The 16,098-nt window shown below is 45.1% G+C and overlaps 1 protein-coding gene across 1 annotated transcript in view; it reads right to left on the bottom strand.

The window, feature by feature from the left end:
* The window catches only part of SLC2A11 (solute carrier family 2 member 11), a 251,620-nt gene that overhangs the window by 36,674 nt on the left and 198,848 nt on the right, over positions 1 to 16,098 (bottom strand). Inside the window, exons 4-12 of the mRNA XM_063912987.1 lie at positions 14,299 to 14,391; positions 13,978 to 14,138; positions 6,743 to 6,867; positions 6,472 to 6,601; positions 5,207 to 5,355; positions 4,673 to 4,860; positions 4,324 to 4,434; positions 3,969 to 4,070; positions 2,939 to 3,014 (exon numbers count right to left, since the gene is read on the bottom strand). Coding sequence (XP_063769057.1) covers positions 2,939 to 3,014; positions 3,969 to 4,070; positions 4,324 to 4,434; positions 4,673 to 4,860; positions 5,207 to 5,355; positions 6,472 to 6,601; positions 6,743 to 6,867; positions 13,978 to 14,138; positions 14,299 to 14,391 — 1,135 coding nt within the window. The remainder of the gene's footprint in view (positions 1 to 2,938; positions 3,015 to 3,968; positions 4,071 to 4,323; positions 4,435 to 4,672; positions 4,861 to 5,206; positions 5,356 to 6,471; positions 6,602 to 6,742; positions 6,868 to 13,977; positions 14,139 to 14,298; positions 14,392 to 16,098) is intronic.

The raw sequence follows: 16,098 nt of genomic DNA, 5'->3' as shown, positions 1-16,098 counted from the left end.
TGTACCATAAACCTGAGGTACCCTTGGTGAGAAGGGTAAGAGAAGGGTAAATTGGGACATGAAGGTAAGCATCCTTGATGTCCCGAGACATCATGTAGTCCCCTTCTTCCAGGTTCGCAATCACTGCTCTGAGTGACTCAATCTTGAATTTGAACCTCTGTATGTAAGTGTTCAAAGATTTTAGATTTAGAATCGGTCTCACCGAGCCGTCCGGCTTCGGTACCACAACAGTGTGGAATAATACCCCGTTCCCTGTTGCAGGAGGGGTACCTTGATTATCACCTGCTGGGAATACAGCTTGTGAATGGCTTCCAAAACTGTCTCCCTGTCAGAAGGAGACATCGGTAAAGCCGACTTTAGGAAACGGCGAGGGGGAGACGTCTCGAATTCCAATTTGTACCCCTGAGATATCACCTGAAGGATCCAGGGGTCTACTTGCGAGTGAGCCCACTGCGCGCTGAAATTCATTGAGACGGGCCCCCCACCGTGCCTGATTCTGCTTGTAAAGCCCCAGCGTCATACTGAGGGCTTGGCAGAGGCGGGAGAGGGTTTCTGTTCCTGGGAACTGGCTGATTTCTGCAGCCTTTTTCCTCTCCCTCTGTCACGGGGCAGAAATGAGGAACCTTTTGCCCGCTTGTCCACGAAAAGACTGCGCCTGATAATACGGCGTCTTCTCATGTTGAGAGGCGACCTGGGGTACAAACGTGGATTTCCCAGCTGTTGCCGTGGCCACCAGGTCTGAAAGACCGACCCCAAATAACTCCTCCCTTTAATAAGGCAATACTTCCAAATGCCGTTTCGAATCCGCATCACCTGACCACTGTCGTGTCCATAACCCTCTACTGGTAGAAATGGACAACGCACTTAGACTTGATGCCAGTCGGCAAATATTCCGCTGTGCATCACGCATATATAGAAATGCATCTTTCAAATGCTCTATAGGCAATAATATACTGTCCCTATCTAGGGTATCAATATTTTCAGTCAGGGAATCCGACCACGCCAACCCAGCACTGCACATCCAGGCTGAGGCGATTGCTGGTCGCAGTATAACACCAGTATGTGTGTAAATACATTTTAGGATACCCTCCTGTTTTCTATCAGCAGGATCCTTAAGGGCGGCCATCTCAGGAGAGGGTAGAGCCCTTGTTCTTACAAGCGTGTGAGCGCTTTATCCACCCTAGGGGGTGTTTCCCAACGCACCCTAACCTCTGGCGGGAAAGGATATAATGCCAATAACATTTTAGAAATTATCAGTTGTTATCGGGGGAAACCCACGCATCATCACACACCTCATTTAATTTCTCAGATTCAGGAAAACTACAGGTAGTTTTTCCTCACCGAACATAATACCCCTTTTTGGTGGTACTCGTATTATCAGAAATGTGTAAAACATTTTTCATTGCCTCAATCATGTAACGTGTGGCCCTACTGGAAGTCACATTTGTCTCTTCACCGTCGACACTGGAGTCAGTATCCGTGTCGGCGTCTATATCTGCCATCTGAGGTAACGGGCGCTTTAGAGCCCCTGACGGCCTATGAGACGTCTGGACAGGCACAAGCTGAGTAGCCGGCTGTCTCATGTCAACCACTGTCTTTTATACAGAGCTGACACTGTCACGTAATTCCTTCCAACAGTTCATCCACTCAGGTGTCGACCCCCTAGGGGGTGACATCACTATTACAGGCAATCTGCTCCGTCTCCACATCATTTTTCTCCTCATACATGTCGACACAAACGTACCGACACACAGCACACACACAGGGAATGCTCTGATAGAGGACAGGACCCCACTAACCCTTTGGGGAGACAGAGGGAGAGTTTGCCAGCACACACCAGAGCGCTATATATATACAGGGATAACCTTATATAAGTGTTTTTCCCCTTATAGCTGCTGTATTGTTAATACTGCGCCTAATTAGTGCCCCCCTCTCTTTTTTAACCCTTTCTGTAGTGTAGTGACTGCAGGGGAGAGCCAGGGGAGCTTCCCTCCAACTGAGCTGTGAGGGAAAATGGCGCCAGTGTGCTGAGGAGATAGGCTCCGCCCCTTTTCAGCTGACTTTTCTCCTGCTTTTTTATGGATTCTGGCAGGGGTTAAAATTCATCCATATAGCCCTGGGGGCTATATGTGATGTATTTTCGCCAGCCAAGGTGTTTTTATTGCTGCTCAGGGCGCCCCCCCCCTAGCGCCCTGCACCCTCAGTGACCGAAGTGTGAAGTGTGCTGAGGAGCAATGGCGCAAAGCTGCAGTGCTGTGCGCTACCTTGGTGAAGACAGGACGTCTTCTGCCGCCGATTTTCCGGACCTCTTCTGTCTTCTGGCTCTGTAAGGGGGCCGGCGGCGCGGCTCTGGGACCCATCCATGGCTGGGCCTGTGATCGTCCCTCTGGAGCTAATGTCCAGTAGCCTAAGAAGCCCAATCCACTCTGCACGCAGGTGAGTTCGCTTCTTCTCCCCTTAGTCCCTCGATGCAGTGAGCCTGTTGCCAGCAGGTCTCACTGAAAATAAAAAACCTAAAACTAAACTTTTCACTAAGCAGCTCAGGAGAGCCACCTAGTGTGCACCCTTCTCGTTCAGGCACAAAAATCTAACTGAGGCTTGGAGGAGGGTCATAGGGGGAGGAGCCAGTGCACACCAGGTAGTTCTAAAGCTTTACTTTTGTGCCCAGTCTCCTGCGGAGCCGCTATTCCCCATGGTCCTTACGGAGTCCCCAGCATCCACTTAGGACGTTAGAGAAATGGTAATTTACAGAGATGGATTGTCATAAAGGAGTGGGAAGAATCACTTTCAGCATAAATAAGCTTGGCCATCTGTGTGGTTATATCTGTTTTACTATCTGTTACTAGAGCAAATGGGGATTAATCAAATGTACTCCACCGAGTTATAAAGACCTGTCATTAGGATGACAAGAACATAGTCTCTGCATTTCAGTATTTACCTGGGCCAATGCCAAAGCTCAAGATATAGGAGAAAATGCAGACCATGCTCAGATATGGTATCCAGCTGACTTGTGCCTGCAAAACAGGAAAACACTTTAATGGGGATTTAACATCTGGAAGATGAATACAGCTTAACCACTTGTCAAAACAGTGACCAATAGATCACTAATACAGACACAGTTACAATATTTCACAATATATACAATTTTAACAAATGCAGAAAATTGTGTTCATGTTCTGTCTGGCATTTGTTACAGTTTTCAGAAATACTGTAATGCCATTTACAAGTGCTCAGGTTGTGTTCACCTTCTGCTGAACGAAGCACAGATAATCCACTAGTGGCAGGTGTTAAGCCCTGGAAAATGCAGGGCCACATGATCTGCATATTTGTAATTCATGAAACAATCCATAATAATTGCTGTATTGGAACAATTGCAGAAATGAACTGTAATTAATTATAGACACGACCAAATGAAGTAATTATTAGAAAAAACATTAGTTCTAACTGCAGAACTCATGCTTTACCTATACACAACTCTGCTGCCACCTAGTTTCTCCATTTCAAGTGAACGCGGGCCCAAAGCACCTCTACCCCCATCCCTTACCGGCCACACATATGGTGCCACACCTATCTTTTGCATTGATGATGCCAATACATTTTGTTTTTGTCATACTGCTCAGCTTTAACTTGATGGATTGAGATGAAACAAAGTGCAGGTTGTTTCTAGTAGTTTCCCTACAAAATGATGCAGTTTTTATGAAAATCGGTTCAGTAGTTTTAGCGCCAACTTGGAACAGACAGACAGACACAACGTTTTTATAATATTAGTATAGAGGAGACAGGTAACTGAGGAAATCGGCTGCGATTCCTAAGCATTTGCTTTCATCTTGTTAACTGTACTAGACAAATGGAAATTATAGAATTGATTGTTCACTCTAGATTACATCATTTTTTTTTCTAGCAAATACAGCAGATTTGAGGATTGTTCCCTAGTGATAGCTACGCATGGATATGTGCAGAACTAGTACCTGATAAGATAAAGCCACCATAAAAACCACAGCCCACACAGACATCAAGCTGTATCCTCCAATAACCAGCACTCGGCGCCCAATGCGGTCGATGAACATAGTCTGGGAAATAAACAGTGTTATATTGTATCAGGTGTTTTCATACTAAACATCACTCTTCTAGTGTAATCTGTGAAGAGCTGTCCAGCAGGACAGGTTATCAGATCCCATGTGGACAAAACAAGGTGATGCCAATATTATTGTTTGTGTTTACTGTACATGTTGCCGAGAAAGATGAATTAAATGAATCCGTTCCCACATGATTGGTGGATTATTGAGTGAAGAGAACCTAATTTATCATTACATTAATACTCACAGATGTGATTGAAGTGAGGAGCTCGCAGCTTCCTGTGCCAATAACTACATACTGAATTTTCTCATATGGGATGCCGGCTGCTGCAAATATATAGGATGCATAGAAATACATCTAGGGAGACAAAGCATGAGGTGGAGATATATAGAGGAGTTATTTGGAGGACAAAGGGAGAAAACTAATTGAAAAAGATTAGAAAGGGATGAAAGTGAAAAAGGAAAACATGAGCATGTATTGATTTTCAGTCATACATGACAATTTGCTGATACTAAGAAGTTCACAAGAATAAAATATATAGGGAAGACATTTAAACAAAGAAAATGTAAGGGTAAATGGGTGGATTTTAACGTACCGAGTCATTCCCACACAGCTGCATGGCACTGCTAAGCACCAGTATAATGAGAAGCTGCTTTCGCAGACATGGGTCCCGGACAACATCAAACAGGCCCTTTGGGCTTTGGCCTTTCATGGCTGCCTGCTCCGCCATCATCTCCTCCAACTCAATGCTAAAATCGCATTTCCCACGCAGCCGCTGCAATGCTACAAGGAACAAGTATAACATACATGACTTGTGTCACGAGAAATTGCAGATCTGTGAATTATTTCCATTGTACAAGCATGTTGCCCATAGATCAGCAATCACTTGGCACAATCCTGCATTGTGCCAATGATTGTCTTTAGAAATCGTCAAAATCAAACATATCTCGATTCACAGATTCCAATCAAAAATTATCTGAATCGATGAGTCTGGGTATTTTGCCGATAATTTTCTGACCATCGGAGTCCACCAATCGGCATCAGGAATTTGTCCGACTGATGTATGGCCTGTATTAATTAACCAATCTATGAAAATCCCACCTTGATCAGTTAAATACATTAAGCTCACCCTGTACACATGAATCCTTGTCGTTCAAGTCAATTAATAAATACCGAGGGCTCTCCGGAAGCCAAGGAAGAAACAGAAGTTGCAGGATGGCAGGGACCACATTGCTTGCAAGGAGTAGAGGCCAAAACTCCTCACTGCCCAGTATCTCTCTAAAATGAGACAACACCATGAGTCAAAGCTTTGACAAGACATTTTTTGTATGGTAACAATATACTAGCTATATATACATTTACGATGTGATATACATGAATAATCTTAATAGAAACATATTTATGCATTTCAAAATACCCATTTATATTTACAGTTACCTGGCTTTCCTCCATGTGAATGGTGTGAATCACTTCCCTTATTACACTTGCCTTTTCTTTAAGAAATAATACCACCCTCTTTTATAGGCAGTTCACCATTACAGCTGCCAAATAGAGAAGACAAAGGCAGTCTACACATCAGAACTACCGGCAATTGGGCAGATGGCTCCGGGCCATGCTAGTTTTCAGTAGAGATGAGCGGATTCGGTTTTACTCGGTTTTACTCGGTTCTCAAAACCGAATCTTATTGGCTATCCAAAACACGTGACATCCGTGAGCCAATAAGATGTCGTTTTGAGAACCGAGTAAAACCGAGTAAAACCGAATCCGCTCATCTCTAGTTTTCAGGTACACCCCAGAAATATTTAATAAACAACGGAATAATCACTTTTCTGTCTTTATTAATATGCATGGCGCCACATCAGCGTTGGTTCCGAAATGCCGTCATACGGGATGCAGGTGATCAGAATACCGGCCACGGCATCCCGATGGTGGGAATGCCGGAAGTGACCCCCTAACTATCCCTACCCGCAGCCTAACCCTAACCCCCCCTCCCCCCCGCAGCCTATCCCTAACCCTCCCCGGTGGTGCCAAAACCTGACCCACCCTTCCCGCAGCATAAACCTAACCCTCCCTCCCCCACCGGCGGTGACTAACCCTGACCCCCCCCCCCCCCTACCCTAAACCTACCGCCCTCGCCCTCACCCGGCGGCGGGTTTGTGAACCTTGTTGGGATGCTGGCGCTGGCATTCCAAGCAGTGTCGGTAGTCCGGCGTCAGCATTCCCACCCTTAGTTTATAAAACGTATTTATTTAGCAAACTTATTTAGCATTAAACATAATTTTCTCACTTTCATATTCTGTACATATGAACATTCGGCAAAAATATAATAAGATTTCGTGCTTTTTTACATTCCAGTTCTGCATTAATGATCAGAGTTTCCTTTCTCTGTGTTACCTGAGTCCCACGACCTGGCCCAACACTAATCCAAGGGCAGTAAAGACTGCAGAGGACAGAGCTACTGTGCCACGTAGATGCCTAGGGGCGCTTTCTCCAAGGTACATAGGCTGGATATTCATACTCACTCCTGGAAAGGAACAAGAAGATTAGTCACACAGTAACAGTAAGAGATTATGAAATGGAATGGCTGTAAATACCAGAGCTCTTCTCATAAACCAGTTAATTAGTATCTCCATAAACCACCCACTGTGGAATAAACAATGATCACCTGAATTCACTCCGGATAATACTCTCCCCAATATGATCATTTCAAAACTACTGGCATAGCGGCTGAACCCACAAAGGATTGCAGAGAGAACTACGAACAGGTTATTGATGAGCAGAGACTTCTTTCTGCAGAGAAAGGATAACAGAATACAGTAACAGGAAGCCAGACTCTCAACATGTCTAGCGATATCCTGATCAAAAAATAAAAGCATGAAGAAAAGATACCTATATTTAGCAGACTATCAGACGCCAAAGGTGCTCATCCCCAAGAAATTTCATGTCTAATGCCTTCTACATAACTTTAAACACCTCATACAGTACCTATTAGATGTGCTTTTACGCTGACAGAGCAACAGTTTACGTAAGCAAATGCACCTGTACTTACAAACATTTTCTGATAAGCATTTACTGCATGTTAAACCCAGCACTATTTGTGGACTTCTGAGGCATTAATTCCTGGTATAATACAGTTCTACTGGGGTCATTAAGACCCGGCCGCATCAGCGGCCCACAGCGCAGTTTGTGCATGGGCAGTGGCTGCATCGTGGTGGCGCTATCACACATTGCGGTCGCATTCCCAGTGAATGCCACCGCAATGTTATTGACAGCGGCGGGTGTTTGCGGGGTGGCGACGCAGCATTGGGTGTGCGGGCCAGAACCGTTTACGGGGGGCGGTTGCGAGACATCACACACAGCCGCTCTGATCAAAAAAGAAATGGTGGCAGACGCGCTGTCAGGGGTCAGCCTCAGTTCCAATGCATCCGCAATGTAATTGTGGACGCATCGGGAGGCGGCCACACACATGATGGATGGCTTTGCCCTGTGCTAGCCGGCCCCAGCATGTGAGGAGAACCCACATCTCTGAAGGTCTCTCCTAAATATGCTGCCGATTCTCGGATATACTTTTCCAGAATGACAAACTCATCTACTGGGAGACCTGCCTGCAATCCTGCTGAAAACTGGTCAGCCCAGGTCTCTACAGCCTTATTTACCCAGGAACCCACTAGCGTCGGGCGGAGAAGTACTCTTGCCGCTGTGTAGCTAGATTTGAGAGTGGTCTCCAATTTTCGGTCAGACGGCTCCTTTAATGCAGTAGCATCCGGTACTGGCAGTATGGTTTTCTTAAGACAGTCTGGATACAGAAGGATCCAGTGTTGGAGAGTTCTCATATTTGACTCTGCTGTCAGAGAGGAATGCGTAACATGCAAGGAGCCTACGCGACGCCTGGAATTTGTTTATTAGGAGATTACCAGGCTAAGGCTAATTGTTCGTCCAGTTCTGATGAAACTGGGAATGGTACTGCCAATTTCTGCTTTTTGCTAAAGAAAGAAGGCTGAGAGGCTGAAGGACCAGGGTCTGTGTCCGTTACATTTAACACCTGGAGCACAGCTAATATAAGTGCCTCTATGCCCTGTGACGCTGCCTCCAGTTTGTCCGGAGCCTGCTCCGCATCTGAGACTTGGAGGAATTCGCCTCTACAAGCAGGGCATATCCTCATCCTCTGTCTCATCAGACTGTAACACGAAAGGCACTGCTCCCCCCCCCTCCCCCACTATGGCACTGCTTTTAAGCTGCAAAACTGTCTTTTAAATATTGCAGAGTGCGCCACCTGAATAGTGTCCCCTCCTTCGGACATGCCGCTAGTCGAGGTGCAGAGCAATACTCATGAAACCTGCCATGCTGGCCAGTGGCGGTTGTGGCAGAGGGGACCGTACGCAGCTGCGTTGGGTGCACCCCAGGGACGTTGGTCCCTGCAGCCCAGGACCCTGGCACCAGCCTCAAGAAGTTGTGATAGGGTCCCCCCGGCAGCTCCATCATTGTTAACAGGCAGGGGCAGAGGCTGCCTGTACGTATGCTGTGTGAAGCAAAATCTTCAATCATAAAGTAACATCCAGTATGAAATCTGGAGAAGCCCAGAAAGTGACCCGGCTCCCGGCTACATTTCTAAAACTGGTCTGGAGCGGGGGCATAGAAGGGGGGGAGCCAGTCACACTTCTAATATCTAAAGTGCTGACTGCACTTAATCACCCATATATACCCCACAGTCATAAGCCTGCAGTGTGCCCTAGCGGATGACGAGGAAATAATGCTGAACTTATAATATTGAGCAGATTGGCCTTAGGCTTTATGAGGTACTTTTCAGGTAGGTTGGTTAGATGAGGTCACCTGGATGCCAGATAGTGGTGGACGCAGTGCAAGGCAGGGGCAGCCTCCAGTTTACGGCTTTACTGGGGATCGTGTAACAGTCAGCCTGCCTGCGTGGGTGTGCAACAGCCTGCCGGAGACTAACAGTTTAGCTTTCCACATAGATGGAGGGTTTTTTTTTTACCACAGAACAGCTTTCTAAATATAAAGACTCTTTATAGCTCCTCGCTTTTTTTCCTTCTTTTTTAAAATTTATACCATTATTATCTAGATCTTCTCAAGTCAGATCCATGCATATATAATATATACAATTTTCTTTTATTCCCTTTGACATCTGGGTAGCTTCTTTAATCCTTAAATGCCCTTAGAATTAGACTATACTGATAGGTCTGTAAAGTTTTTTGCACTATTTTAGAATGTATGCATAAGATCTTTGGGTGATGGTTTCCAGTTGTGTTTGGCAAATAACAATGAGTCTGACCAAAGTAAAACTTGCTACAAGATACCAGTCAAAGGATTTAGAACTACCTGATTTTTTTCCAGTTTTTATTAAAATGTAAGCAATTCAAACAGAGTAAATGATATGAAATGGTACTGAAATGGAAAGCAGTAAACTGAAAAATCATTTATTCTTCAGAGCGGTAAAATAAAAAAAAAACAACAACAACAACACATTTTTTCAGGGAACAAGTAATTAGTTATGAACTTACAGCAATGAAAAAACAGGCTTGCCTGGGCCATGAAGCACTGGAAAAAGATCTTATGGACCGATGCAGCACAATTTTAAACCTTTTGTTCATCATGTTGATTTTTGTATCGATTAGACAAAACGGATGGTTCCTTGGGGTGTGGGGTAGATTTACTAAGCAGTGACTTGTAAAAACACCAGTTCCAGGTGTGTTTAAGCCTAAAATTGAAAGGTTCAATGCTTTTAATAACAAAACATCCTGTGTTTTACTAATAAAAGCATTGGCCTTTTACATTTCAAGTTTCAATATGCTGCTTTGTAAATAAACCCATGTGTCACCAACTGTCAAACATGGAGTAGGAGGCATGATGGTCTGGGGCCCTTTTGCTGGATCCAGAGTTGGTGACTTGCACAGAATGACTGGCACCTTGAACCAAAAGGGCTACCACGTCATTTTGCAGGGCCATGCAACACCCTCTGGTCTAGGCCTAGCTGGTTAAGGGTTCACCCTACAGCAAACGAATGACCCAAAGCTCACTTTCAGACTACGTCATAACTACCTTTGAGGAAAGAACAAGATGACGGACTTCAAATCATGGAATGGCCAGCACAGCATTGAGACTTAAACAACATCAAGCTGGTCTGAGAAGAACTGGACAGAAGGGTGAAAAGCAAAGTAACCTATAAGTACATGTTTGTGGGAATTTCTGCAATGATGTTGATGATCTCCATGAACAATATATGATTTCCATTGTAGAAGAATTCTATAAGTGTGTTTGATGCTTATATCTGCAAAGGGAGGCTATTTTAATAGTCAAATATCTAGATTCAAATTTAATAAGCAAAATGATTCTGTTTTATTTTTTTTATCTCTAATTGTTATTTGTTCTATGCTTTACACAGAGATATTATAATGTGTTAGAAATTAAAGTAGAAACGGCTGTGCAAAGTAACAGGGAAAATTATGATAACAGAGAGCTGATGTGTATAAAAAAGGGGTTTATTAAACAAAGAAAATAAAAACATGTATACACAAAAAGCTTAGTAAAACTTAGTTAGATATCGTGAGATAATGATATTACTTTGCACCCTGATGGTATAAAGGCAAGACTTATCTACCAATAATTATAGGCGTGCGCACGGGGGGTGCCTGGTGCGCACAGGCACCCCCTAATGTGCAGCACCCTCTCACACACTGATGCCAGGAAGCCGGGACAGTCACAGATCATCCTAGGCTGGTCCCGTTGTCCCCTCAGCGGAATGCACTCACCCCTTCTTTGCTGTGATGTGCGGTCAGAGGCAACATTTGTGAAGAGCTGCTGCGCGCAGAGCCAGCACAATGAGCTCGGCGAGGTCAGCAATACAGGGAGCCGCCGTGTTACAGAGGCGCTCTTCCTGCTCCGCCGCTATCTGTTGCTGTGCTGTGCGGCTCCTGTCAAACTGTATGACAGGTAGCTGCAGACCAGCAGTATCAAGGCACCTCAGCTGAGCGCCGATCGGATCCCCCGACAATGCTGCTGCTGCTGTTGACAAAAAAGTTTCTCTTCTGCTACAGCAGCTATAGTTGCTGAAGCCCCGCCCCCTAGCTCAAGCTCCACCCCTTCCACGGGCCGCAACTGTCCTCCATCTTCTCCCGGGAACCACCAAGTAGAGCATGGTGGCTACTCAGTGCTTGAGTCTGCAGACACTGCGGAGGGCTGTGCAGTGAGACACTAAGGTACTGAGGGTCCCAGGAAATGTCCTGTAGAGGTGAGCCAGAGCCAGTGCTGGTAAGTGGTCTCCTTGGAGCACTTATTGCATAAGTTATTCTGGGTGAGAAGGATGTGGGAAATACTGTGGCTGCTGGGGATGGGGGCAGTACTCTGGCTGGGGAGAATGGGAGTGGTGCTCTCTGGCTGTGGAGGATGGGGGCAGTACTCTGGCTGGGGAGAATGGGAGTGGTGCTCTCTGGCTGTGGAGGATGGGGGCAGTACTCTGGCTGGGGAGAATGGGAGTGGTGCTCTCTGGCTGTGGAGGATGGGGGCAGTACTCTGGCTGGGGAGAATGGGAGTGGTGCTCTCTGGCTGTGGAGGATGGGGGCAGTACTCTGGCTGGGGAGGATGGGAGTGTGCTCACTGGCTGGGGAGGATGGGAGTGGTGCTCACTGGCTGGGGAGGATGGGAGTGGTGCTCACTGGGTGGGGAGGATGGAAGTACTGCTGAGGATGAGGGCAGTACTCTCTGGGGCGGAGGGAGGTAGTACTTTAGCTGAGAGGAGGGGAGGAGGGGCGCCCGCCACAGCTCTAGGTTGCTTTGTTTGTGCTCCTCCTCCTCCCCGTCATTACTATTCCGCTCAGGGGCAGCGTTTTGTGCAATGATGCATTTGCGTCGTGATGTCACGACGCAAACGCGTCATTACACGAAACTCCGTCCCCAAGCCGAGTACTGATGACAGGGAGGAGGGGTGACGGCGGCAGAGGCGGGCCGAACGAAGAGCGGGCAGCGGGATGGAAGAAGACCTCTGGCCGGGAATATATCCGTCTCACCAAGCAGCCACGCTGTGGGCACTGCAGGACTTTCAACCGAGGACGCTCGGTTGTACCAGCCCACATGAGAGGTATTTTAACAGCATAGCACACTCAGCCTATCTCCAATACGGCAATTACATTGTATCACGGAACTGCAACATTTCTATACTGCTAATTTGTGGCAAACTGAACTGTACCCATTCAATTTGATTGTGGACTCATACTTAATCATTATTCACTATCCCTATTCAGAGTACAATCAGTGCTATATGGTCTCTTGCTGCTACTCAGTTACTATTATTGGTAGATAAGTCTTGCCTTTATACCATCAGGGTGCAAAGCAATATCATTATCTCACGGTATCTAACTAAGTTTTACTAATCATTTTGTGTATACATGTTTTTATTTTCTTTGTTTAATAAACCCCTTTTTATACACGTCGGCTCTCTGTTATCATAATTTTCCCTGTTACTTTGCGCTGCCATTTCAACTTTAATTTCTATCTCAATTGTTTAAACACCCACAGTGTTTAGTATGTCAGCGCATAGTACCAGGGTAACTTTATTCATTTATATGTGGTTAATCTAGAGGCGCTGTTAAAGCAGTTATTTGTTTCTCTTTGATATTATAATGTGTACATTTGTATAAAAACTGGAAAAATGGGGGTGCTCTAAGACTTTTTACTGGTAGTGTATATGTAAAACTAAACAGAAGAACACAGCAGGAGCAGTTTAAGAGAGGATTTGGCCCATGTGCAGGTTCCGTTGCTTCCCCCTACTCTGTGACAACGCAGTAGACTCTGGCTTTGTGCCACTGTACCATTTTCTTGGTGATTTCTATCTGCAGCACCAGCTGACGTGGTACTCCTGAGAGGTAAGTATAATTATATGGGTGCAGAGTGTCTGTCCCCCTGCACTGCACATCCTGTACCCATTATAGCTATGTCAATGGGGGGGATGTACTGTAGTTAAAATGCCACCGGATGGGATACCAGCGGCCGAAATACCGACGCTGGAATATCGAAGGACGCCATAAGCCCGGTATCTAAATCCCAAAGGAGCTCAGATCCCGGCGCCAAAATACAGACGCACAGAATCCCAATTGTTCTTACAGCTGGGGGCGCTAACACCTCGCCGTGATGGGGGAAGGGGGGGGGGGGGTTATGTTTAGGCAGTAGAAGTGGGTTAAGGTGCAGGGATGGGAAGGTTGTGGTTAGGTACCGGGGAGGGTTAGCCACATTGAAGGGGAGGTAAGGGCTAGGCACCAAGTGGGAAGGGTTAGGGTTAGGCACCCACAAGGGAGGGTTAGGGTAGGGGACAGGGGTCGGTAAGGGTACTTGCTGGGGGGACTGTCAGCATTTTGATGGTCGGGATGCTGGCATTCCGTCCATCAGAATATCATACTGAAGTTGTCAATGGAACTCAGGATTGAATACTGGATGAAAGACCAAAGGATTCATTTATACATATTTTCAGCCCTCTAATGGAATCTCTATTTATTTATTTATTTCATTTTATTTTAAATGGATGTATTATTCTGAAATTCATATTTAATGCAACCTTGTGCCTTACAGTATATGGGCTTGTAAGTTTGATAGGAATGATGCTATTAGAGATCATATACATTCTGATCCTATGAAACAAAAGTATTTCTGTTACAAGTTCAGCAGTAATAATGGTGCCAAATGATGCAGGTGAAGATACACCTGGTATACATATTATATCATTCAGAGTTGGAAGCAAAGCAAAAACAGGCAAGTAGCTTTACACCTTAGTAAAACCATGCTGCACTGCAGGGTATGTTCCCTGTGTACTGTGTCACTAGGATGATCTTAGTTTTGGGTACGGATAGACGGAGAGGTTAGAGAGTGAGGTTAAAGAATAAAAATGTGTGTTACCTTCCCAGCCTGACAGCCATGGGACCTGCAATTAGTGCTCCTATGAAACCACCCAGGGGGTACACAGACACTATTATGGACCAGATGAGAGTAATTGTCCAGCTTTCCAACTGTGTTCCTCTGTTCTCCAGCCAAGATTCATTCACAAATTTCTGGATATGCTACAATCAGTGTGAGAGAACCAGCATTACACATTAGAATGTACACAATCTGTATGCGGGCCACACCACTAGGTAAGTTAGGAATTAGTTTAGTTGGAACATGGGTATTTGCAATACTTTAAAAAGTTACTTAAAACAGAAATTCTTCCAGCATACTCACCATGGTGGGGGCATTGATGAAGGAGAGGTTGTACCCGTACTGGAATGTACCCCCAATGCCCACTGCACACACAGTGAGCAATAAAAACCATCCCTGAAACACAAACACAGAACATGACTGACATTAATGCAAAAATAGGAAGACATAACTGTAGGATAAATGCATATATATTTATATACATATCTCCTTGTAACCAGACCTATAACCTCAATGACCTGACCTAATCTGAGTTTGTGATTAATCTTTTGTTTTAGAATTTTCATACAAATTAAAAAACATGTAAATAAACATTATACTGGCAAGCCGACCAAACAATAGGGATAGCAAATATGTTAACTTTACTGAGAAATAAATGTGTCACAAAGTCACGGAAAGATCGTGGATGCAATCTGTACCTTGGGATTGGCAGGGGCCTGGACTAGTGGCGTGGAGTCTATTTACGAGGGAAGCCCGCAAGGAGGTTTACACTTTGCTGCACCCGATACGCAGGTTGCGTCCATCTGTCTGGATTCCCAGGTACATAAGCTTGTATGCACTGGAGTAGACAGTGGAACTGCAGAGGAGACATTCAGCAGGACACGCAGAGAAGCACAGAAAGACGGAACCAGGAATGGAGTATGGATGACAGAATGGGATGGCACAGGGGCACGGAAAGCACAATAGTACAAGGCTGATGCTGTCATGAGTATGGTTTCAAACCTGGGTGCCAATTACATCAAATTTTAGCGAGCCTGGCCTCTTAAATCTAGTACAGGACGGCACACGCATTCCTATGGGAGCCAAAGAGGTGAGAATCACTGCAGCGGGTGCCAGGGACCTCCCGCCTGCTGCCCTGCCAGATACCAGCTCTGCCGGACCCAGTAAGTGAGCGCCGGGGTCCTGTGCACTGTGATACAAATGTTATATTTTAGTCTTATTTTTGACATGATTACTATTTTTCTATAATAACAGATTAATTAATAAACTGAATTTAGAAGTAGCTGCCATACTTATCTGTTACTGATGATGTTGAGGAAAGACCTTTATATCTAATGCCTATTATTTTTTTTATTTTTATTTTCAAATTAAATTTTTATTGAATTTTTAACATATGTAGTAGAAAGGGAAATGGGGGTACAGAAAAAAAAGAGGAGGGGTGGGAGTATGGCAGTATGGTATAGATTTCCAATAATATTGGCACAGCTACAAACAGGTACCGATAATATCACAGAGACATGACAATAGAGCTCAAACACATCGTCGTAGACATAGGACAAATAAGCCGTCAGAGAAGTAGGGAACTGAAAATAAAGAAGAGCTAAACAATGTTATGGAAAGGGACAGGTAGGTAGTCTATACTGCAGGCTTATAATAATTGCGTATGGGCACCAGAGTCCCTTAAAGTTCTATAAACACTCCATGGGAACCATAAGTGGACAAGAGGCTGAAGGGGAGTAAGCCACCCCTCCAGTTACAAGCTCGAAATGTGATTGAACCGCATTTTCAATAGATTCCCGCGTGGGAATTATACTTGTGCGCCAGTGGTATGCAAGGAGTATCTTGGTGGCACTTATGATATGAATCATTATATATCTGTCGTTATTCGAAAGGTGTCCCGCGTAGATATGAAGTAGGGCCAATTTGGGGTGAGGGGATACCCTAAAGCCTAAAACTTCAGATATAAGGGAGAATACAGAAATCCATAGACTAGTGACAGCTGGGCATGACCAGAAAATATGTGATAAAGATCCTACATTGCCACACTCTCGCCAGCATTGACGTGATATATCACTGTTCATTTTGTGTAACCTAATTGGAGTT

Source organism: Pseudophryne corroboree, chromosome 1 (genome assembly GCF_028390025.1).
Source record: "Pseudophryne corroboree isolate aPseCor3 chromosome 1, aPseCor3.hap2, whole genome shotgun sequence".
Taxonomy (NCBI): Eukaryota; Metazoa; Chordata; class Amphibia; order Anura; family Myobatrachidae; genus Pseudophryne; species Pseudophryne corroboree.
The sequence above is the reverse complement of the archived record's forward strand: the minus strand, read 5'-3'. Positions and strand labels throughout refer to the sequence as shown.